This window comes from Bos indicus x Bos taurus, chromosome 25 (genome assembly GCF_003369695.1).
Source record: "Bos indicus x Bos taurus breed Angus x Brahman F1 hybrid chromosome 25, Bos_hybrid_MaternalHap_v2.0, whole genome shotgun sequence".
In the NCBI taxonomy this organism is placed as follows: Eukaryota; Metazoa; Chordata; class Mammalia; order Artiodactyla; family Bovidae; genus Bos; species Bos indicus x Bos taurus.
The window spans coordinates 40,828,165-40,851,013 of NC_040100.1; the positions used below are offsets into that span (position 1 = coordinate 40,828,165).

The window sequence follows — 22,849 nt, forward strand, 5'->3', positions numbered from 1 at the left end:
GCAGCCACCAACAGGACCACATCCTGGGGTTGTCAACAGGCACCTCTGTGGCCCCTGCCCAGCTTCCCTCCCACTGGGCAGCGCCTGTGCCCCCCGGCGTGCTCAGGTGTCCCCCCTCCCCGAGGACCATCCCCACTCAGAGCCACAGTCTGTGCAACTTTTATTTCAATCAAGAAGTAATCAAATCTATGTACAGTCTAAAAACAGTGTAGAAAAGGTGAGTAAAAAGGCCCACAGTCCATCTGGAGTGAGGATGGAGGTGGGCCTGGCAAGCGTCGTACCTGGCACCCAGATGGGCTGGGCACTGTCCTGGCAGTGACGGTGACAGGGCCAAGCAGAGGGAGGCTCATGGGGCACAGGGCAGGGAGGGCACTGCCTGCCTGGCTGAGTCCCCATGGGGCAGGCAGAGACCCCAAGACCAGTCACGTGGCCCACCGGGCTTAGGCCTAGGTCAGGCCCAGAGGAAGCTGAGACCCGGCGTGGATTCTGTTAACAAGTCCACACCTGCAGGGGGAAGACTCCATTTCAAGTGCCACTTTGGCCATGCAGCCCCAAAGCCCGCTGCCATCCGTACCTGCCCCCGACAGCCCGGGCTGCTAGCTCCCACCTGCCTCCCTCACTCCCACTTCCCCACACAGCCCCTGTGGATGGCCTGAGCCACGGTGCTGACCTTCACAGTGCTGTCCACGGCTCCGGAGAAGAGCCGGCCCCGGGACACGGCCAGCGCGGTCACACTGCCCTGGTGACGCAGCAGAGTCTGCGTGCAGATCATGTTGTCCATACTCCAGACCTGGGGACACATGGGACATGAGGACCGCCCAGGCCTGGCACCAGCCCTGAGCTGCCCCCTCCAGGCACTTGGCCAGCTCGTACCCTAAGAGACCGGTCATAGGATGCGCTGAAGACTTTGGTCTGGTCTGGCGTTGAGATGACTGCCAGGGCGTACACGGTGCCAACATGGCCTGTCAGGGTCCGCACCTGCTCCTTAGACTCGATGTCCCACACCTGGGGGGTGGCGCTGGCAGGTCAGAGGACACAGATGGGGGCGGACAGGGGCCCAGAGCCAGACGCCGCCCCCCTGCGTCCGCTCTTACATGGATGAGGTTCTCGTAGGTGCCACAGACGATGTGGTGATTGGTCACAGCGATAGAGTAGACGCTGCCGCCAGACGTCTGCAGGACGTGGATGCAGTCGAGGGTCCGGATGTCCCAGATCTACGGGCAAGCGCAGGCCACTTGGTCACAGGCCAGGCGGCCCACCCACGACCCAGGGTGCATGTGAGGGCCTCCCTGTGCTGGCCCAGTGGGGGCAGGGCAGACGGAGCCGGCTCGGGGTCGGGGGGGCCCACCTTGATTGTCTGGTAGGAGCCGCTGTACAGGTAGGTCTGGGCGGCCACCAGGGCTCGCACCCAGTGGTTGAGGCCAGTGAGCTCCTTCTTCAGCTTCAACTCTGTGCCCACGATGTCCCAGACCTGTGGGAGTGGCCGTGAGTGCAGGCCGGGGGGGCACCACCGGCACCGGCATGCACACACACCGCCCGGCCTGACCTTGATGGCCTTCAGGGAGCCGCTGAAGAGCATGTTGTGTGAGGACACCAGCGTGCACACCGGGTTGTCGTGGGCCCGGATCGTGTTCACCTTCTGTAGGTTCTGGATGTCCCATACCTGGTGGGAGATAGGCGCGAAGCCTGAGGCCCTGCCGAGCCCAGGCCCCAGTGGCACAGAGTGCCTGGGGCTCTCAGGCCCTGCCCGCCCGCCGGCCCCACTCACAATGATGGTGCAGTCGGCCGAGCCACTGTAGAGCTTGCACCTGGGGAAGGAAAGCCAGGGTGTCAGGGCGGGAGAAGCCAGCACCCCTGCTGACACCGCCCTGGCCGGGCCAAGCGAGCACTGGCCACCAGGAACCAGAGGCCTTGGCCATTGCCAGGACCACTACAGCTTCCTTGAGCCCAGCCTCGGTCTTCCCGCCTCAGCGAGAGGACCTTGGACGCGCCTGCCTGGCAAGCGTCTGACAGCTGAGGCGGGAGGTAATTACCCTTGTTAGCATTGCTGGCAGTCAAGCTGTTGCTTCCTGTGCGCCAGCATCTCACACGCACATACACACTCACGCCCACAGCACACAGCCTCGTGACACATTCCAGGAGGGATGGTCTAGAAGGGGCACTCTGGGCTAGGGGGTGGCCGGGCCCTGTTGGCCAGCAGGAGCCTGCCTCCCCTCCGGTCCTGCCTGTCCTCGGCCACCTGAGGCTCTCCGGGGTCAGGGCTCTGCTCAGGGAGGCACAGTGTCAGAGACGGAGGCCCCACGTACCACCACCCATGACTCGGCCCTGCTCAGGGTCCCAGGACTGGCGGACAAAGTCACTCTATGACACATGCAGCCACAGTCCACGTGGGCCCTGTGCTCAGTGGACACATGTGCGCCCACACTCACCCCTGGATGCAGAGGGCCAGGACAATGCCATCATGGCCCTCCAGCGTCTTCTGGCACTTGTAGGTGGTACACGTGTCCCACACCTGCAGAAACCAGGGTCAGGGCAGATCCCAGCAGGGCCAGCCTGGTGGCAGGGGGCACTACAGCACGAATGATGTGAGCAGAGAAAGCCCTGTCCATGGGCAGGCCTGGAGCTGGCAGAGGTTGGTGTGCCATGCCCAGCCCTGCTGCTCCAGGCTGCCTGGCCCCTGGGCAGACTGCTACCCACCTTGATGGTCTTGTCAGAGGACCCACTGAAGAGCAAGTCCCCCATGGAGTAGACGCAAAGACACCAGACGGGGCCCTGGTGGCCCACAAATGTTCCCTTGCACTTGAAGATCTGCTGTGGGTCATAGGCTGCAGAGAGACAGGAGGTATGAGGTGTCTGGGGGCCTGGGGACCGCGGGGCGGGCAGCAGGGGGCCCACACTCACAGCCGAGGATGCCCATGTTCAGCCGCGCGTTGATGTGGGACAGCTCGTCCTGTGGGGCCAAGAGCAGAGCAGAGCGTGGGATGGGTGGGGTCCCAATGGCCTTTCCTGCCCCAGGCAGGGCCCCCCAGCACAGACACCTAATCCTGAGTGGGAACAGGCCTTCTGCTGGGACCCACCCCACCCACCTCCCAGCATCCGGCCCCGCCCGTGGCCCCTGCCCGCTCACATTCAACATGGACGCATCCCTCCGGAACTCCATGAGGTCCTCGCTGAGCTTGCTCTGGTTTTCATCCAGGACATCTGAGCGGCAGGGCAGGGGGTGTCAGGGACCCGGAGGCAGGGCTGAACCCCTGCACCCCCTGGGCCGGTCTCTCACCAAACTTGAGCTCCAGGCTCTTCTCCAGCTGGTCTATCTTCTCCGAGAGCTTGCCCAGCATGGAGCGCAGGAAGGCAATCTCCTGGTCCTTCTGGGCCAGCGCCACGTGCATCTCATGGAAGCGGTCGTCTGTCTGCTGCAGGAACTCCTTCAGGCCCTCGAAGCGGCACGTCTCCAAGTGCGTCTCGTATGTGTCCTGGTTCCCGATGAACGTGCACCTGGAGGAATGGGACAGCTGTCCTGCCCACCTGCCCGCCAGGTGGCCCCTTCCCTCTGCCTCTCCAGCCCCAAGAGTCTCCCACAAACCCCACTTCTGTGCCGGGCCACTGCCCTGTGCACAGCCGCTCGCCCACCGCCCGTCCTGCCTCCCCCAGCAATCCAGCCGCCGCACTCCAGCCCAGAGCTCCTCCAGGGCTCCTGCTCCCCCTCACTGGCTTCCGCCCCGAAGAGCCAGCTGCTGCCGCCTCTGCTGGCCCCTTTCCCCTCTGCTCTCAACTCGCTGCTGCTGGTCCAGCTGCCAGAAGCCCTCTCCCAGGTCCGGGCCCGGCTTTGTGCCCTTGCATGCATCAGTTCCCAGCTCCCCGGGCGCTGTGTCCCCACGGGGCTCGGGTCTCCTCAGCACCTGTACCTCGGTTTGTAATTACACAGTCGATGGTGTGGCTCCCGCTAAGGCCGTCTCCCCAGTGCCTGGTACTCAGGCGGCTCTCAGCCAAGGGTTGCTGAAGGAGGGGCCGTGACCGCCAGCCCAGGCCTGCCGCCCCCTGCGCCCGCCCCGCCCCGCCCCTGGCCCCGCCCAGGCCTGCCGGCCCCGCCCCCGCCCCGCCCACTCACCCGTACTTGGAGTGGGGACACTTGATGTGCTCGCACTCCCTGAGGTGGGCCTCCAGGTTCATCTTGAGGAGGGGGGGGCAGCTGGGGTTGTTGGGGCAGCGCACAGGCCTGTAGTCACAGCTGCCCTCGTGGTCCCTGGAGGGGCGGCCGGGCGGCACGGCGTGCGGGCTGAGTCCCCAGCGGCCCCAGCTCTCGGGGGCCCCGGGGGGGCGGGGACTGGGGGCAGACGGGGGCCCTTACTTTCGAGCGCTGAGCTTGATGGTGAAGGGGCACCCTCGGGGGTCCACCTCGAAGACGGAGGGCTTCCCGCCCCCCACCGCCCGACAGCCGTGCCTGCAGTGGATGAAGAGCTCGCCGATCTGCTCGGCCACCGCGATGTTGTTCACCACCACCGTCAGCTTGGCGTTGTCCACGGGGCACTTCTCTGGGGGGGAGGGCACGCTGACCCCATGGCCTGCCCAGCCAGCCCCGCCCCGGGGAGAGCATGCCCTGGTGGGCGGCGGGCCTGGAGCCTGCTCCCCGGCTGGGTGGGCTGAGCCTACACCAGGGGCCTCATCCTGGCGTCTACCTTCCCTTCTGGGGCTCCCAGAACAGGAAGGGACGCTTGGCTGGGCCACCAGGGACCACCACTAGGTGAGCAGTGGCGACGGAGGCCTCTTGGTGGACCCAGGAGTCTGGGGTAGTGCCGGGGGGCTGGGGACAGAGCGTGGAAAGGGCCAGCGGCTAAGGCCTGAGTCCGCGAGGCCAGCAGCCCTGACAGCGGGCGCTGCACCTGGGGGTCTCGCCCACACCCGCTGCGGGGAGGCCCCGAGCCTGGCCTGAGCGCTGGCCAGGAACTGCCGGTGGCGGAGGACTAGGGGGCTCCATCAGAGCTGGGCCCCGGGTGGACCTCCCCAGAGGGACCTCCCCGCCACTGGGGACCCGGGTGGCCGGGCCTGGGCTGAGAGGGTCCTACCTGACTTCAAGGCGCATCTTCGGCAGAAGGTGTGCTGTGGGGACAACGGGCAGGTGGGGGCGCAGCCGCAGGGACCCCACCCCTCGCCCACTGCAGAGGGCACGTGCTGGGTGGCCAGACCGGGTGCCTCACGGTTCGGGGCTCACAGAGCACACAGGCTGGGAGGGCAGCTCACCCCACACGTGGTGATCACGGGGTCCTTGAACACGCTGCAGCAGAGCTGGCAGCACAGCTTCACCGAGGGCTGCTCGGCAAACACCAGCGGCTCCTGGAACCAAGCAGGGTGGGGTGAGGGGCGCCAGGGCTACGGGAACCCAACTCCCCGTCCCGCAGGCCGGGCTGCCCTCCTGGGGCGAGAGCACCTCGGCCGGGGTGTGTCCTGAGGGGAGCCCACTGAGGCCTAGGGCTCGAGGGGACTTGCGCATGGAGAGGCCCTCCAGCTGTGCCCACCCTCTCCCTGGGACTCAGACCAGAAGGGGCCCCAGGTGGGCCCCGCCTTTCCTGCTGAAAGCTGGTCCCCGGGCAGCCCCTGGGACGGGGAGAGAGAAGAACGTGCCTGGGGGACCCAGTCTGGGCCCCCAAGTCCCCGATGTGGACCTGTGCGGACAGGGAGCCTGAGGGGAAGGGGCCCCCACCGCCGGGCACGGGGAGGGCCCCCCACCGGCCACACCTACCGGCTCCTCCTCCTCCTCCGGCAGCGAGAACGTGGAGCGGAGGGACATGCTAGACTCAGAGTGCAGGGAGCGCACGGAGATGGCTGAGTCGGAGCGGCGAGGCGTGCTGATAGGGGGCTGCGGGCAGGGGGCCGACCATCAGCAGGCGGGAGGACCGGGCCAGGACCCCTGGCCCAGCGGGCGCCAGCCCAGTCCCCAGTGTGCTGAGGGCGCGAAGCCGGCCCCACGGTCCTGGCCCTGCCGTCAGGACGCCCGCTCACGTCTGCCAACTTTCTTTGTGTAAATGGAGAGACTTCCTGCTATTCAATTCTACGAGGACACGCTCGGCCTGCTTCCTGCTTCCCGTGAGGGAATGTGGGCCGCAGAGGGGGCACCTCCACCAGCCAATCCCAGGGCGGGGGTGGCCACGGCCCCCAGAGTGCCAGAGGGAGGGGCTGGAAGGCTGGCTGCAGGGCTCCAGGGGCCCACGGGCTGTCCTGCCTGGGGACAGTAGCCCAAGCCAGGGAGGCTACCAGGGTAGGGTGGACACCCCCACCAAACCCCAGCCCAGCCTCTGAGAGCAGGGGGGAGGGGCACAGGTGCTGGACTCTGCCTGAGCTTCCAGAGACACAAGGAGGGGTGCGCCAGGACAAGGGGCACCGTCCCTTCTTTCCTTCAGGGCCCAGAATCCTCCAGGAGAGATCCTACGAGAGCAACTGCTCCAGTTACTCCCATGCTCCTCTCTCACCCTCCCAAAGCCTCATTCAAGAGCCATAAACCACCTGCCTCCACGCCCAGCCCACCAGCCCCTCTGGGCCCGGCTGCTTCCTTCCAAGCCGTGGCGGGTGCATAGACAGTTAGAAGGGTCCCCTCCCCACCAGCCCGAGGCACAAGACCCCTATGGGCCCAGGGAGGCTGGCTGGGTAGTGCCAGGGCCCGGCTTCCCGGCGTGCGGGCGGCAGAGATCCGTGTGCCCAGCGTGCCCACAGACGGGCACCTCCCTCACCAGGGCAGCACCCGGCAGCCCAAGTGGCACGTTTGCATGGAAACACCACGTGAGGAGCGAGAGGGGAAAGTCAGAGGAAGTGAGTCAAACCATCCCCAGGGTAGCAATGGAAACCAGAGGGCGAGAACAGGTCCAGGCGGGAGGGGGGCCAAGCATGTGGGCTGGCCAGGCTCTCTCCCCCTGGCCGCCTGCCCGCTGTGGGGACCCCACTCCCCTTGAGTGCAGGGGCAGCTGCAGGTCTGGGCCGGGGGCAGGGCCACTGGCCCCAAACCTCAGGGCCCGGGAAGGTCCAGCTCCTCAGGGCCAGCAGCGGGCGTGGCCCGGGGGGGCCCGACAGCCGCCAAAGACCCGGTGTCCAGGTGGCCACAGCTCCAGGCCCTCACAGCACGTGCCCACATCCAGAAGCCGCCAAAACCCAAGGATTTCACAGGGAATCCACTGTCCTCAAGGCCCAGCCAGGCAGGCAGGCAGGCCTACTGCTTCCAGCCTTGCTCCATGAACACGTCACGGGCCCTGGACACGTCACAGGCACCAGACACGTCACAGGTCCTGGGCACATCACAGGCCCTGGGCACGTCATGGGCCCCAGACACAGAGGCAGGCAGAGCCCAGGGGAGGGGGCGAGTGCTTGGGGAGGGCCTAGTGCTGTTCTGGGCACATGAGTGTGTTTTTTGAATAATTAGAAATACTTTTTTTTTTTTCCTATTAAACAGAAAACAAAGGCTGGCCACTGAGGAAAAAGCCTGGGTGCTGGGGGGTTAGCAGGGCTGTACAGCTGGCCAGAGGGAGGTCCGAGGCAAAGCAGGGGCAGCCCAGAGAGGTGGGCGAGGGTGAGAGCCCGAGGGTGACTGCGCCCCAGGCCCGCTACCCAGGCCCACCTTTGCTTCCCCTTGCAGCCCCAGAGCCGAGCGAAGGGCCAGTGGGCAGACTGGCAGGGAATGGCCACTGTGACCCTGGCCCCATGGCCTGGGCACTGACACCCAGCTCCAACTCTGCCCCAAACCCCTAAATCGGTAACCCCCGCCCGGGCCTACCTGCTGACTCCTGTCTGTGGTCAGGACCCCCAGGTTCAGGGCCCCTGCTTGCACCCAGCAACCCACACACACAGTCTCCACTCAGTAGGAGAGAAAGCTTCAAAGATGGGGATCAGACCTGGTCACCCTCCTGAATGAACGTTCTGTGGCTCCTACCACCCCCACAAGAGGAAGTCAAACGTCCAGACCTGCGGGCGCCACACCACCCAGCCCAGCCACCCCTCGCCCCTCTGGAAACCCGGCCACAGGGGCTCAGGTCTTGGGGTGTCGCCGCGCTGGGCCCTGGCCTCACCGCTCTCTCCACCCTCACCTCTGAGCTCGAGGCACTCCCTCCAGCTAAGCCTCCACCTTCAGCTCCTCCTGGGCCTCTCTCTTGCCAGGCCCGCTCCCGAGGGCAGAGAGGAGCGCGGCGCAGACCTACCATGCTGTCCTCCTCGTCCCGCGGGGAGTAGGCCAGGGAGCTAGAGGAAGAGGGCGTCCTGCGGTGCTGTTTGTATGTGCTGGTCCCATCGGCTGCAAAGAGAAAGGGCCACGGTGGGCAGTGCGGGGAGGCCGGACTACCAGGACGGGCTGCGGACGCTTCTGCACGTGGGCCAGGCGGGGGCCGCCCCGGACAGCCCTGGCACTGAGCCTAGAAGCCCCCTGCCCCCGCCCTGCCGCCCCCAGGCAGAGAGGTCTGCGGCCCCTCAGCTGGTACAGCAGCCTGGTGGTCCAGGCCCCTCTCCGCCCACCTCCTCCTGCCTGTCACCTCAGCTGCCCAGAGAAGGCACTGGGCAGGGGTCCATGTGGGAACAGGGGTTCCCCTCTGAGTTGCTGCAGGCAGCAGCCGGAGGCGCACAATGGCCCCACTGGTCTCGGGCCCACCCGGGCCCAGATGTCGCAACAGCCCCGAAGGCATGGGTGCATAATCCAGGCTTCAGTGGGCTGCCCTGTGAGCGGCCCTGGGTCCCGGCCTGGAATCAGACAGCCTGGGCGGGGCAGCTGGGCAGGCCTGGGTGCTGGCTCTGCCCCGCCCCAACACTGAGGGGGTGCTGGGTGGGACAGGCCCCGTCGGCCTCTGCCTGGGAGCTCTTGTCTGCCAAGGCAGCGTGCCACGCAGCTTCTAAAGGCCGATGAGAAATCAGAGACCCAAGAGACACGGGTGGGGGGGATGTGTATTTGCTTTTCCCTCAGAAAAGAACATTTAAGGAAAAAAAAGAGGGCTCTTTTAGAGCCCCCAGGTTGGGGGGTCATTTGGCAGAAGCAAGGATCCTGGGCCAGCAGACGTGCGCGGTGGGCTGGCGGCCCCACCACCAAGTGTATCCAGAGAAAATCCTGGAGAAGCAGCTAAAACACTACTTTAATTAGCAGCTGGTGCACTCTGAGGTGGAGCTTCCCACTCGCTCAGTGGTAAAGAACCTGCCGGCAATGCAGGAGCCACAGCAAACATGGGTTCAATCCCTGGGTGGGGAAGACCCCGTGGAGGAGGGCATGGCAACCCACCCCAGTGTTCTTGCCTGGGCAATCCCAAGGACAGAGGAGCCTGGTGGGCTACAGTCCATGGGGTCACGGAGTTGGACACGGCTGAGGTGACTTAGCACGCAAGTGTGTGCTGCGAGGAGAGGCAGAGCCCTGAAGAGGCAAAAGGACCAGCGGTCCTGCCCGGAGGGGCCACGTGCCATCTCCAGGGAAGAGGCTGTGCCTTCGTGTGCTGGTTCCTCCCCACCTCCCAGACACACACGCTGGGGGCTCCCCAAGGGACCGGACTCCAGGAAGGAGCCCAGGAGTCTGTCCTGCCACCATCCCAGGCCCGGCCTGTCCCCGAGCCCGACCCTAAGAGCCTGGGCTGGGATGAGTCAGGGGTCACTTGATCAGGGACGGGGTGTGAAATGGTGCCCACTCAGAGAGGCGGCGGGCAGGGCTCCGCGAGGAGGTGTAGGGGACCTGGGGGCAGGCAGCGGGATGGCGGACTGCTTCCCTGGCCCAGGCTGGTCTGGGCTCCCAGGCTCACCTTTTGTGATGGTGGTGACAGCCGAAAAGGCGGGACCGAACGTGGTTTCCATTCTGGTCTGGAGAGAGAATGAATGTGACTCGGCCCCGACCCCGCGGAGGATGTGGCCACACATGTGGATACGGGCTGACATGCTGTCCCACTAAGGAGCCCGCGTGCACACACACTCGCAGACACACCAACCACACACGTGGCACAGCCCACCCGAGGGACCTCCAGGGATGGACTGGGTGTTCTGGAAAGCCCCCCAGGGCCCTGGGCGTGTGGGGTGAGCACAAGGCGTGCCCAGAGGCGACCCTCCCTGGGGTTGGCCCTCACCCCGGCCGTGTCTGGGGTGGGAAGGTTGCTCGGCCCCCCGGAGAAGCGGTTGTAGCGGGCGCCCTTGCCCGAGCTCATGCTCTAGAGCGGCATCCAGGCTCCTCGGGCGGCGTCCCCTGTGGGCAGAACAGACACAGGGCTCCAGACGGTGGCCCAAGCCCTGCTGGTTGGCAGGGCTGCTCCGGCCGGCCTGGCTCCACCACCAATCCCAACAAGGGTGGGTTCCTGCAGTCAAAGCCCCCTCCCCTCCCACCTGCCCCAGGTATAGACAGGCCGGAGGGAAGGAGGCAGCCCGGGGGTTGTGGGGGGGAGCAGGAGCTGGTGCTCAGTTCCACCTTGCTCCAAGGCTTAGCCCTTGGGAAAAGCCAGCCAGCTCTGCCACCCACCTCCTCACTCCTGCTCTGTCTGCTCCCCGGGGTCCAAGGTCAGGATGCCCCTGGGGCCAAGGCTGGGCCAGCCTCAGGCTATTTCCTGCCAGGGCAGCTGTGGCCACGCCCCAGGGGACCTGTTGGGTGGTGCCCCGCCCCTCACCAGCCACACCACACACAGAAAGCCCCTTCAGGCAGGAGAGGAGCGCAGAGCTCAGGCTCTTGATGGTGTGCAGGTCACCCACCCCAGGAACAGAGCATGACTCTGCTTGCCCCCCAGAGTGACTCAATCTCAAGGGCTGGGGTAAGCAGGTAGCTGAGAGACGGTGCTGTGGGCATCACCCCCGGTTTCTGGGGACTCCCACCCAATAAGAGAGGAGCTAGGGGGGGCCCAGGGAGAGCTAGCCAGGCCTGGGTGTAAGCAGATCCCGTCAGCCGCCCACAGAGGACGGGCCCTCCAGGAGGGCAGCTCCACTCCCAAGATAGTGCCCACCCTGACAGGGCCATCTGACGTGAAGAACTGATTCACTGGAAAAGACTCTGACGCTGGGAAAGACTGAAGGCAGGAGGAGAAAGGGGCGACAGAGGATGATGGTTGGAAGGCACCACCGACTCCATGGACCTGAGTTTGAGTAAACTCCGGGAGTTGGTGATGGACACGGAGGCCTGGCATGCTGCAGTCCATGGGGTTGCAAAGAGTCGACAAGACTGAGTGACTGAACTGAACTAAACTGAGGTGGCCGTATCAGCAGACTCCACCCGCCCCCCGCCCCCGCCCTCCCCCGCCGCCCCCAGAGCAGTGTGCCTGACATCAGGACCTGCTGCGTCTGCAGCCAGGAGCACCGTGTCCCCCACGGCAGTCGGCTGTGCTGAGAGCCCTGCACAGGGAGGAAGGCCACACGCCCAGGCCCCTTCACCAAGCCCGCATGACCTCTGCACCTTGGGAGACCTCCAGCAGCCTCCCCTGGACACACACCACAGGCTCATCACCCAGCGCATGGTCCAGCCATCAGACCAGCATTAGGAATGGCTCTCCCCATGTTGCAGGGCAGGCAGGGGCCCATCTAGTGGTCTGGGGGTCCTGCAGGACCCCAAGGCTCCAAGGGGAAGGACAACCCATCCCCCCACGAGAAGGTAGGAGATGCTCTATGCCCCCCATGTGAGTCCAGCAGACAGCAAGGCACAGTCCAGTTGGTTCTGGCACTTTCCACACCAGGCCCTCCTGACCTGGCTCCTCCAGCGACAACCACGCCCCCCACAACGGCCAAGCAGTATGCCCTGGGGCCCACCCGGCAGGACAGCAGGGAGGGGTTGGCTCTAAAGCTCTCCTCACTTCTCCCCAGCTGCACCCCTCCAAAGACCACCTCTCGCCACAGGCCCAAGTTTTGAGACTCAGGCCTTGACACGGTGGCTCTCAGCCCCCACAGGTGGCATTGCCATGAGGCACCTCGCCCACCTGCAGGGCTCTGAGTGCCTGAGGTGTCCCCAGAGCTTGGCCAAAGCCTCCCCCTCCTGCCTGCTGCTGGCCCTGCTGTGACTCAAAGGGCTTGCCCCCCCACATACCCCCCCTTCTCTGTGGCTTCTTCTCTAGGGGGTAACAGGGGCTCTGGAAGCCCACCTCCAGCACCCCTGTGGGTCTCCCTATTAAGTAGGAAGTCCTGGGGGCTGCCCTGCTAGGAGTAAGGCCACTGGGCTGTAGCTGTGTGAGGCCCAGCCAGCGCCAGCACTCAACCCATCCGCGCAAAGCGCTCCACCCCTTTGGGGGAACCCGCGGCTGGCTCTGGGTGGCCGCTGGCTGACACTGACCTGGATTTTACAATCATCTGCTCCCTCCGCTGCAAGCTCCCCGGGGCCACGAGGCCAGCTGCCGGCTGCAGAGAGTGGCACCCACGGTCCGGGCGGCCGTGACCCTGGCAGGCGCTCCCCCCAGGCCGCAGCCAGCCTGCCTGCCCCCTCGGGGGTGCCGGTTGCCTGAGCGCCTGTTGCAGTGGCGGTCTGGCTGTCCCGCTCCGAAGTGAAGTAAACAGAAAGGCATGCAGGACTTGCAGGCAACATGCAAATCAGCCGGAAAGTCCCCAGACAGCCAATAGGGTCAGGCGGGGCAATGACACAGGAGCCGGCAGGGGACAGACCGGACAGGACTGGCCCCGTGAGCCGGGCTGAGAGAGGGAAGGACGGAGGGAATCACTTCCCAGTTCACGGGGTTCAGTGCACCGCCCCGGCCCTGGATGATGGGGGACCTTGGTCGTCCCACCCACCCATGCGCCCTGGATGGTGGGAGGACCCTGTCCGTTCTGTCCACCCGTGCGCCCTGGATGGTGGGGGGAACCCTTCCGCCCCACCCACTCATGCACCCTGGACGGCGTGCAGGGGCGGGAGGGAGGGGATTGTCGCCCCGCCCACCCTGCTCACCCCAGATGGTGGGGCACCCTGCTCGCCCCGCCCACCTGGAACGCTGGGATTGCATCCAGAGCTTCTTGGAATGGAGCGAGATGCCCCCCGGCCCGCCCTCAGGCCCCCCAGGGGCTGCATTTCGTAATAACAGTCCTCCCCAGTATCCTCTTCCTGGAGGCCAAAACCCCAGAAACGCAAGAGCACAGCTCAGCACTCCGTAGGCTGGGGCTCCATTGAGGCCAGCCAGGGGTGTGCCCTGGCCCCGGAGGAGGAGGCCCCTTCCCCACCCCACAGTCAGCCTGAGGCTCCTAGACAGGCAGGACGTTGTCAACAGAGAGTGAGAATCCTCACCCACACCAGAACCTGGCCCTTGATAAACTGGGAAAAGCTGCGGGCTGGCAGACCAGGGAGACCCCACCCAGGGTGGAGGAGGGCCAGAAAGCGCGCCCCCTCACCCTCCCTCCTTCCTGGCCAAGGCACCTCAGCACAGTCTGGGGGCTGGATTCAGAGATCTTATCCCTGAGAAAGGCCCCAGTCCTGATGGAAATAGGGTGTCCACCTGGGGTGAGGCTGTAGGGCTGGAGGACCAAGAAGAGCCCCTCCCCTGCCTCGCCTGAGCGGGTGTCAACGCCCAGGGGTCCTTGGCCACCCACACCCATGTCTAAGGGTGTCCTGGGGCCTGGGGTGCATTCACTGCCCAATGAGGAACTAGAAATTCGCCCCAAATGCCCCAGCGCCTGAACTTCTCCATCCACCCGGCTTCAGGAAAGCCCCCCGCCCACTCCTCTGATCAGCCTCCCTGGGAGGGAGCCCAAAGGGATCTGCTGGGGCGTCCTCTTCAGGAGTGTGGGACATGACGCCCCTTCCCCTCAGGAAATACCCAGAGGGCTGTGGGGGGCATCCATGGTCAGTAGGGTGGCCAGACGAGGTCGAGATCTGCCTCGAGACAGCTGCTCCAACAGCCCAAGCAGCGGGTGTGGTGGGGTCCCCTGAACAGCACGTGCTGAGGCAGCAGGCAGTGGATTGGCCTCTAAACGCCATTAAGCCACACATTTGATGCTGACTACCCCGGGGGGGGGTGGGGTGGCTCGGAGGAGCTGTGTGTGCAGCCTTGGCCTCACCTGTAGACCACACAGCCCCAGGTAAGCCCTGCCCCAGGGCCCCCTGGCCCAAGCCCAGGCCAGGCTGCCAAGTCCTATAGAGACAGGCCCGGTTGCCATAGCAAAGCTACACACACTTCCCGTCACTGTTCCCTGCGTCTCCTTAATATGCTTTTTCCGTCCCAGACAGGCAGGCTGTGACTGTCAGGGGTCCCCTCGGACCCCAGCGCACCCTGGTCTGGCGCCTGCCCAGCCACCTTCCCTCCCAGCGCTTGGCCCAGGCCTTCGGCCTCTACTCTCCATCCTGCCCCTGGCACCCATAGCCCAGACTCCACGCAGGTGTCAGAGCAGCCCAAGACACCTGCTGTGGCCTGCCCTCCCCAGGGCTCTGCCTCCTTGCCTCTTCCACCCAGCCTCCTGGCCTTTCCTGTCCAGGGGCAGCCTCTCCAGCCTGCCCAGCCCCTCCTGCACCACAGCCCAGCCTTAACCTCTACTTGGCAATGGAAATGCCTTCCTGTCCCCACCCGCCCTGGGGGCCAGCCTCATCCCCCCCCAATCCTTTCTTCCCCATATCTGAGGACCATGTATGAGGTCAGGGCCTGGCCCAGCCTGTGGGACGTCCAGAGGGCTTCCTGGAGGAAGGGGCTGGCCAGATCCAGTGCAGGGAGAGAATGTGCTGGAAAGAGGTGGCATTCATCCTCCTCTCTCAGTGTCCAGCTGCAGGGCTGCTTTTTCCTGCCCACACCCTCCCTCCACCACAGGGCCCAGCAAGCCCCAACAGCTGTCCTAAATCAGGAGTCTAAACTCGTGGAGACAGGCCCGGAGCCTTGACCTAAGAGCCAAGTGGCTGGTAGTCCCTGGGCCCCGTGTGCACCTCCAGGCTCACCTGGCCGTGGTCTCATTGCTCCCTGTGTGGCTTCTGTCTCCTGGGTTTCCTCCTTCTTGCTTCCCAGTGGAAGTGGGGGAGGGCATGCAGGCTCTGGGCCAGATCTGGGTCTGGAGGTGACCAGCCCACGCCCCTCAGCCCTCAGGCACACCCCTCCAGTCCTGGTGTCTGCTGGGATGCTCCTCCTTGCTCCCGGGGGCTCCTGGGAATGTCCATCCCCAAAAGACTTTCAGACAGCCCACTTCCTCCTGCCCAAGCGGCTAAGGGCCAGGTGTGCACAGTGGCGTCAGCACCAGCCCCACCTGACTTGACGCTCCCCTGGGGAGGACCATCTCTTCAGACTCAGGGCTAGCACACGGGGACACTGAGGACATCAGTTGAGAGGGATTGGTGGGTCTGTCTTCATGGATCCCCCCGCATGAGCCAGCTAGAGGCCTGAAATGCTGGGTGCCCACCCGCAAGTGCTAGGCTTGGGGAGACCTGAGTTCAAACCCCACCTCTGCCACTTGGCAAGTGTGCAACTTCGGGCAAGTAGTGTGCCTGCCTGGTCCTCAGGTTTCTTCCCCCGTTAAATGGACTGGCTCCACCCAAGTCTGGAAAGAACTGTGAGAGATGCCACGTGAGTTAGCAACGAAGGCTCCACCGACATCAGCTCCTTCTTGAGAACTGAAAACAGAGCTGCAAGGTCATCGCAGGCACAGACAGCCAGCAAGAGATCAGGGCCGAGGCTGACCAAAGTCCTGTTCCTTCTGCTTCCTCTGTGGCAGCCAGCAAACCAAGGGGCCCCACCTTGCAGGTAAACCAGCCCCTCCCCAAGCCAGCAAGAGGCTGGATCATCGTGTCTGGGCAGCCAAAGCCTCCAAAGTGGCTCAGGTCCTTCAGCCACATCCTCCTCCATTTCCCAAACTGCCTATTCCTTTGTCCAGCCAACTGGCCAAGGTTCACACCCGACTCTGGAGAAGCCAGGAGCCTGAGCTGGGGGCAGAGAGGAGGCAGAGGGTCAGAAGTACCACTGAGCTGCTCAACCTGCCAAAGGCACTTTTCCAGCTGTTCCTGTCTGCCGTTAGGCAATGCTAAAGAGCGTGATCTTTTTCATTTGTTTCCAGAGGTATCATGACACACAACCATAGTGGAGTCACTCCACAGAGAACCTCAGCTCAAGCTCCTTCCTGGCTGGGCTCTTATCAACCAGGTAGCCCATGTCCCGGCTCTTCCTGCTCCGAGGGAGGAGGGTCTGGCTTCCTGGAGGCAGTGCTGTTATAGCATGCAGGCACCTCAAGACACAGGGACTAGGGTTTCCATGAAGCCGCGTGGATGCCCAGAGCAGTGCAAGGGGGGTATTTATGACAGAGAGGAGAAGAGGTGTGGGAAGGGAGCTGCTGCTGCTGCTAAGTCGCTTCAGTCGTGTCCAACTCTGTGCGACCCCATAGACGGCAGCCCACCAGACTCCCCCGTCCCTGGGATTCTCCAGGCAAGAACACTGGAGTGGGTTGCCATTTCCTTCTCCAATGCATGAAAGTGAAAAGTGAAAGTGAAGTTGCTCAGTCGTGTCCAACGCTAGCGACCCCATGGACTACAGCCCACCAGGCTCCTCCGTCCAAGGGATTTTCCAGGCAAAAGTACTGGAGTGGAGTGCCATTGCCTTCTCCGGTGGGAAGGGAGAGGCCCAAAGAAATGTGGAAGAGAGATGCCACATGCTTGCCAAAGGCAGCCCCCAGGAGAGGGGGCCTGTGTGTACATGAGGAGAGGTCTGAGGGATGGGAGAAGGGGACACTGATGAGCAGCACAAAGCTCTAAGCAAGGGACATAGCTCAGTGGGGTGGAAACCCTCCCCACCCCCAACAAGAGCAGGACCCCAGACTCAGCCCCAGCTGACCGTCCCGACCTGGCTCAAGATAACCTGGCCCAGGCAGCCAGACCCAAGTGAGGATTAGAAGAGGAAGCCCCCCTTCCCCGACACACACAATTCAGCCTCCTCATGCTCTCCTTCCCCAGCAAAGCCAGCAGTCCATCCTCCGCACACAACCAGAGGCGCTTGACTAGACAGACCTGACCCCGGCTCTCCTGTGCTCAAGTTCCCCAACAGCCTCCCTTGTGAGCACCACGCAGCCTCCATCCTGCACTCTGGCCTGGCCTTACCACTTCACCTCTCACCCCATCGCCAGAACCCGCTGGCATCCTCTGAGCTTTCTCATCCTGGGCCTTTGCAGTCCCTTTTCTCTGCCCAACACGCTTTTCCAGCAACTTCCCAGGACAGGCTGCTTGCTGGAGGTGCCCCTCCTCAAGCCCTTCAGGAGCCCCCAGTACTGTCTCTTTCTCGTTTCTTTCCGTTTTTCATAGCACCTGTCACAGATCCTCATGACTGTGTCTGTGTATTGTGGGGGGGACCCCCAATCACCGGTTCTGAAAAGGGGGGACGCTTGGAAATGGCTGGAGACATTTTTGGTTGTCACACCGGGGGCGAGGGAGGCTACTGGCATCTGGTGGGTGGAGCCCAGGGATAGTGATCAACACGCTACAAGGCACAGCGGGCAGTGACGATGGGCGCGAAGTGCCAAGAGGGGCGAGGCTGAAAAATCCTCCTCGAGAAGAGTACAGGAAAACTGGGGTCTCGCTCTCCGCAGTCTCCCCGCGCCTGTGACAGTGCTGGGCACCCAGCGGCGAACCGTAAACGGAGGAAGAAGGAGCGAATAAAGAAAAGAACGGAGGAGAGGAGCAAGCGATGGCCCAGCTGACAGACAGACAAACGCACGGACGAGGGAAACCCCGGCGCGCCTGAGCCCCGCCCCCCAGGCCCGAACCCTTCCCGGGGCCCCAAACGCCGGGCCCCTCCCTCCACCGCGCGGACCGAAGGCGCGAGCCCCGGGCCCGGCACGCCGCGCGGACACTCACCCGCCCTTGGACGCTCGAGAACGGGAGCGCCACCCTCTCGCCTCATCGTGCCCCCTCGGCCGCCGGCCGGGGAAGGGACGGGCCGCTCGAGCCGGAAGCGCGCCGGCGCGCTGCCCGCCGGGAATTGTAGTTCCCCGGCTCTCGCGGCCCCAGGCGGCCGCCTTCCCCTCGACTCTTCAGGAACTACGACTTCCGGCGGCTCCGACGTCGCGGGGATGGATTGGTGGCTTCGGAATCATTCTATGTTGCAGATCGGGCTCTGATTGGCTGGGTATATCCGTCAGTCACAGCTAGGTTCAATGGCCTCTGCAAAAGGGTGGGGCTTAAGGGGTCTGGTGCTGGAGCCCGCTCCCGAAAAAGATGCCAGGGCTCGGTTGGTGGAGACAGGAAAAGTAGAAAGAAGAGCGTATCAGCGGTGACGGGGGCGGATACTTCCTCCGGGATTGCCCAATCGCAGAGTTGGGACAGTTTCTATAAAAGCTTGAGTCTCGCAGACCCGCGGTCTTTTAGGATCAAGCACGCGGTTGGAGACGTCACTTTAGGTTCCCAGTGCTGCACTTTGGAGGGCGGGACCCTGGCCCGGCGGGGCCTGGGAAGGTGGCCCAAATTCGTCGGCCAACCTAGCCTCCGGGCTCCTCCCTCAGCCTGAGCGCCCACATTGGTCTTTAGTTCTCCGCCCGTCTGCCTCCCGCTCGCCGCAGTTCCTTCGGAAGTCCGAATTATTTCTGGTAAGAGGTAAGACTGGACTGTCCCTGGCTTCCCAAATCCAGTTCCAGGCCTGTGATGAATTGCTTTAATTTCTGACACCTCGTATGAAAACTGCACGTGCAGTCTGATTATATTGCAAGACTGAGGCTTTAGTGTGTCCCCACCGTGGAAGGGCCTGGGGGTGAAAACACGTCTTGCCAGAAATGGCAGGATAGAGCATCTGTCTACAGTTGGGCTCTTTCTGACTTTCAGGACCGTCGGTGACCCGGCTGGAGACCTTGAGGTCAGCGTCTTTCTAAGGGGCCTTGGATTCCAGGTAAATCCAGGGCCTTTCCCAGCTGGGGCTGGGAAATGTCTGGCTTCTCCCTCTCTTCACGGTTTCTGCCTCGCTTTTTTTCTAAGGCTTCCCTCTTGGGAGGAAGGCTGGTGTTTCGTGCCTTTTGGGAAGATAATTTCTTGAACCTCACTTGCAAACTGTGCCTTGGTCAAACTCAATGCTATGTCCGGTGGAATTCATACGTCCCTTTAGGCATCATCAGGAACGCAGGGTGAACGACTTGGAACCTCCTGTTGCTCCCACCTCACCCTCTGCCTTCAAGGTGCCACCTTCTGTTATTCCCAATTCCAGTTCCCCCAAGTTATTTTCATTCCCTCTTGGACCCCCTTCACTTCCAGCCTGTGCAGTATATTCCTACCTGCAAGCACGCTATTGCCTGGTCAGTTCCATGCAGCCCAGTCCCCGGGGGATATACTCAAGTATAGGAAAATAAGAGACACAATATGGTCAGTTCAGCCAACTGCAGTGTATCAAGTTTGATACTCTTTTAAGGTTTTCTAAAAATCTTTCACAGGCTGTCCCTGAAAGAGAACAGGGTTTTCTTCCTCTTAAATCACTTCTTTGATCTTTTTCAGTGTTTCATGGCTTTCAAATACACTTTCTCATTCCTTCTAACAGGTTGACCTCTCTGCTCCCTAGGGTCAGTCCCCCTGAAACTAGGCAAAAACTCAGTTACAATTAGACCCGCAAACACAAATGCCATAGCTCCTAGAGGTGGCCTTCGAAGTATTTAGTGATGGAGAAGGAAAGGACTCACCATGAAAAAGCCAAACCAAGGCTCAAACTAAATAGATAGCCTTTGCTCTCAGCCATGCTTCATACATAACCTCAGGGCAATCCAAAGTGGGCAGGAGGAGTTGACCATCAGTCTGGAGGTGAGACCAACAAGGGGGGTTTAAGTGTAAGCCAACCAGCCATTGGCCAGTGAGTACCAGGAGCTCCCGGGCCATGCCCAGTCTACACACAGGCCAGTCAGTGGGGATGGGACTGCCCTTGGTCGCTAAGGAGGGGGGCCCTTCTCCTGGGATGGCCATGCTGGAAGCCCAGGGATTCTGGTTGCTCCCCCGCCACAAGATGTCTGTATCCATCGAGGAACCCCTGATGGCAGGTAAGAAATTTTTTTTTTTTAATATGGGAGCCACTTTGTCCAGATTTCTCATGCTGGGCCTTCTTCCTGGTGACTAGCTGATGGAAGTCCTTACCCCTTACTTCACTGAGCCTCTCACATGCCTTTTGAGTTGAGTGTCCTACCCCACTATCAAGGAGAGCCCTGGGCTCCCTCAGGGCCACATGGCGGTTAGGTGGCCTTAAGCAGTGTCTAACCTTGACCCTGGCTAAGGCTGATCAACAAGAAGAGCAAGGGCCTGTACCCAGCCAGAGTCTACAAGCTGTGAACCCTGCAGTTTGAGACAAAGGAGTCCCTCTGCTAAGTCACTTCAGTCGTGTCCAACTCTGTGCGACCCCAGAGACAGCAGCCCACCTGGCTCCGCCGTCCCTTGGGACTCTCCAGGCAAGAACAATGGAGTGGGTTGCCATTTCCTTCTCCAATGCCTGAAAGCGAAAAGTGAAAGTGAAGTCGCTCAGTCGTGTCTGACTCCTAGCGACCCCATGGACCGCAGCCCACCAGGGCTCCTCCGTCCATGGGATTTTCCAGGCAAGGGTACTGGAGTGGGGTGCCATTGCCTTCTCTGAGAGGAGTCCCTGGAAGGCCATAAATGGCCAACCAGCAGAAACTCAGCTTAAGCCAAAAGCTGATTATCCTAACAGACAATAGCCATAAGATTAGAGGGAAAAGGTTACAGCCCTAAACAGATGCACTCTTAAAACATAGGCTCTTGGTGCTCTGTCTGAATCCAAGAGTCCCATTCTGTCGGTTAGCCAAATGAGGGATACAAGATGGTGTGAGACCTCAACAGGAAAATGCAGTAGTCCCTGTACACCCCCTTGTGGCCAATCCTTATAAAAGTCCCTGGAGATGCTGTGTGGCTCACTCTGACCTTAAATCCCAGTTGATCCCTCACAATATCAGATTGCCTTTGAGTGGACTAGCCCCAACTTGGACCAGATGCAACAATGTACTTGGTGGACAGAAGTACCCACCGTAGGGGTGTTGGGACATCAACACTTGTTTGCCCAAACCCTAAGAAAGGAAATAAAGATTTGCTAGAAGGGACTGTTCTACAGTCTGTAAATAACATGTTGATATGGAGGCTCAGATGAGAACGACATTGAAGTTCTTAATTTTCTTCAAGCCCGGGGTTACTGGTTCTTCCAGAAAAAGGCACAAATTTCATAGGAACAAGTTCAATACATGGAATATATTGTAACCCCTGGAAATACACAGCTGTCCCAAGAGAGAAGAGCTATATTAGGCTTGAGTGCCCCTAAAGATGTTTTTTTGTACTTAAAAATTTGCCCTCACTAAAGCTCCTCTCTTTAAAAAGCCATTTTGTATCTGGCTGGAAAGGAAGGGACTACTCTGGAGAGTAGAGTCCTAATACAGAAGCTGGGAGGCTTCCAAGCAACTAGATTAAGTGGCTCCAGGTTGGCCTGGCAGTAGCTGCTGACAATTTGATTACTGGAGGAGGCTAACAAGCTTAACCTTTGGAAAGTGAAAGTCACTCAGTCATGTGACCTTGTGGCCCCATGGACTATACAGTTCATGGACTTCTCCAGGCCAGAATACTGGAGTGGGTAGCCTTTCCCTTCTCCAGGGGATCTTCCCAATCCAGCCCAGATCCCCCGCACATTGCAGATGGATTCTTTACCAGCTGAGCCACCAGGGAAGCCCTAACCTTATCATTGTTGAGAATGTAAATTAGTGCGGCTACTATGAAAAACAGTATGGGAGTTCCTCCAACTCCAGCATATGATCCAGCAGTCCAACTCATGGACACATACCCAGACAAAACAATTATTCCAAAAGATAACATGCACTCCTGTGTGGATAGTGAAGAGAAAAAAAAAAAACAGTTGCTTAAGTTTATTGTTAGGCTAACCACTTCTGCCTCTGTAAACTGGCCTGCTTATTGCTCACCACCTCTGCTTCTGTGAACTGGCCTACTTATTGGGTCAGCCAAACTGCTTAGGCGGGAAAGTCACTAGGACCCAGAATCCCATGCCATAGAAAAGATAGCCAGAACAAAGCCTGTGCACTCAGCCTCTGGAGGCAACTCTGGAGTCCAGACAGGTGCTAAATAAACTGCTGTTCTGCATCTCCCAGTGTCACTGGTCTCTCTCCCTTGCCATGGTTTCTGTAACAAGAAATGGAAGCAACCTAAATGTCCATTGACAGATGTGGTACATTCTTATCCAAGATGTGGTACATACATGCTATGGAATATCGTTCAGTCACTACGTCCTGTCCAACTTTTAGGGACCCCCATTAACTGCAGCTCACTGGGCTCCTCTGTCCATGAGATTTCCCTGGCAAGACAACTGGAGTGGGTTGCCATTGCCATTTCCTTCCTCTAAGCCAGCCTTTGCACTCTCACCCCCAAGTGGCTCTTTAGTTCCTTTTCATTTTCTGCCATTACGGTTCAGTTCAGTCGCTCAGTCGTGTCCGACTCTTTGTGACCCCATGAATCGCAGCATGCCAGGCCTCCCTGTCCACCAACTCCTGGAGTTCACTCAAACTCAAGTCCGTTGAGTCTGTGATGCCATCCAGCCATCTCATCCTCTGTCGTCCCCTTCTCCTCCTGCCCCCAATCCCTCCCAGCATCAACTCTTCGCATGAGGTGGCCAAAGTACTGGAGTTTCAGCTTCAGCATCATTCCCTCCAAAGAAATCCTAGGGCTGATCTTCAGAATGGACTGGTTGGATCTCCTTGCAGACCAAGGGACTAGCAAGAGTCTTCACCACCACAGTTCAAAAGCATCAATTCTTCGGCACTCTGCCTTCACAGTCCAACTTTCACATCCATACATGACCACAGGAAAAAGCATAGCCTTGACTAGACGGGCCTTTGTTGGCAAAGTAATGTCTCTGCTTTTGAATACGCTGTCTAGGTTGGTCATAACTTTCCTTCCAAGGAGTAAGCGTCTTTTAATTTCATGGCTGCAGTCACCATCTAGTGACTTTGGAGCCCCCCAAATAAAGTC

The 22,849-nt window shown here is 61.3% G+C and overlaps 1 protein-coding gene, 1 long non-coding RNA gene and 1 other non-coding gene across 5 annotated transcripts; 2 read left to right on the forward strand and 1 right to left on the reverse strand.

The window, feature by feature from the left end:
* Window positions 1-143: 143 nt before the first annotated feature.
* On the reverse strand, window positions 144-17,809 carry TRAF7 (TNF receptor associated factor 7). 3 transcript variants are annotated; one of them, XM_027528101.1, is made up of 21 exons: window positions 17,705-17,809; window positions 10,065-10,180; window positions 9,747-9,804; window positions 8,178-8,269; window positions 5,738-5,854; window positions 5,239-5,331; window positions 5,064-5,097; window positions 4,349-4,532; window positions 4,115-4,243; window positions 3,278-3,495; window positions 3,128-3,201; window positions 2,902-2,950; window positions 2,698-2,825; window positions 2,430-2,512; window positions 1,769-1,808; window positions 1,547-1,663; window positions 1,349-1,471; window positions 1,095-1,214; window positions 874-1,005; window positions 671-790; window positions 144-504 (listed from the first exon to the last, which is right to left on the reverse strand). In XM_027528101.1, exons 2-21 carry the CDS (start codon window positions 10,140-10,142, stop codon window positions 490-492), a joined length of 2,004 nt encoding a protein of 667 aa, XP_027383902.1. In that variant the 5' UTR covers window positions 10,143-10,180; window positions 17,705-17,809; the 3' UTR covers window positions 144-489. The 3 variants fall into 3 exon arrangements, with proteins under 3 accessions (XP_027383902.1, XP_027383899.1, XP_027383901.1); XM_027528098.1 differs by having other exon boundaries at window positions 4,109-4,243; XM_027528100.1 differs by lacking the exon at window positions 17,705-17,809 and adding an exon at window positions 12,239-12,449 and having other exon boundaries at window positions 4,109-4,243.
* A 376-nt stretch (window positions 17,810-18,185) lies between these two features.
* On the forward strand, window positions 18,186-21,966 carry LOC113883922. Its single transcript, XR_003508766.1, has 2 exons — window positions 18,186-18,439; window positions 18,665-21,966. It is a non-coding gene; the product is annotated as an uncharacterized LOC113883922 (long non-coding RNA).
* Window positions 18,480-18,562, forward strand: LOC113884052. Its single transcript, XR_003508801.1, has one exon. It is a non-coding gene; the product is annotated as a small nucleolar RNA SNORD60 (small nucleolar RNA).
* Window positions 21,967-22,849: the final 883 nt, after the last annotated feature.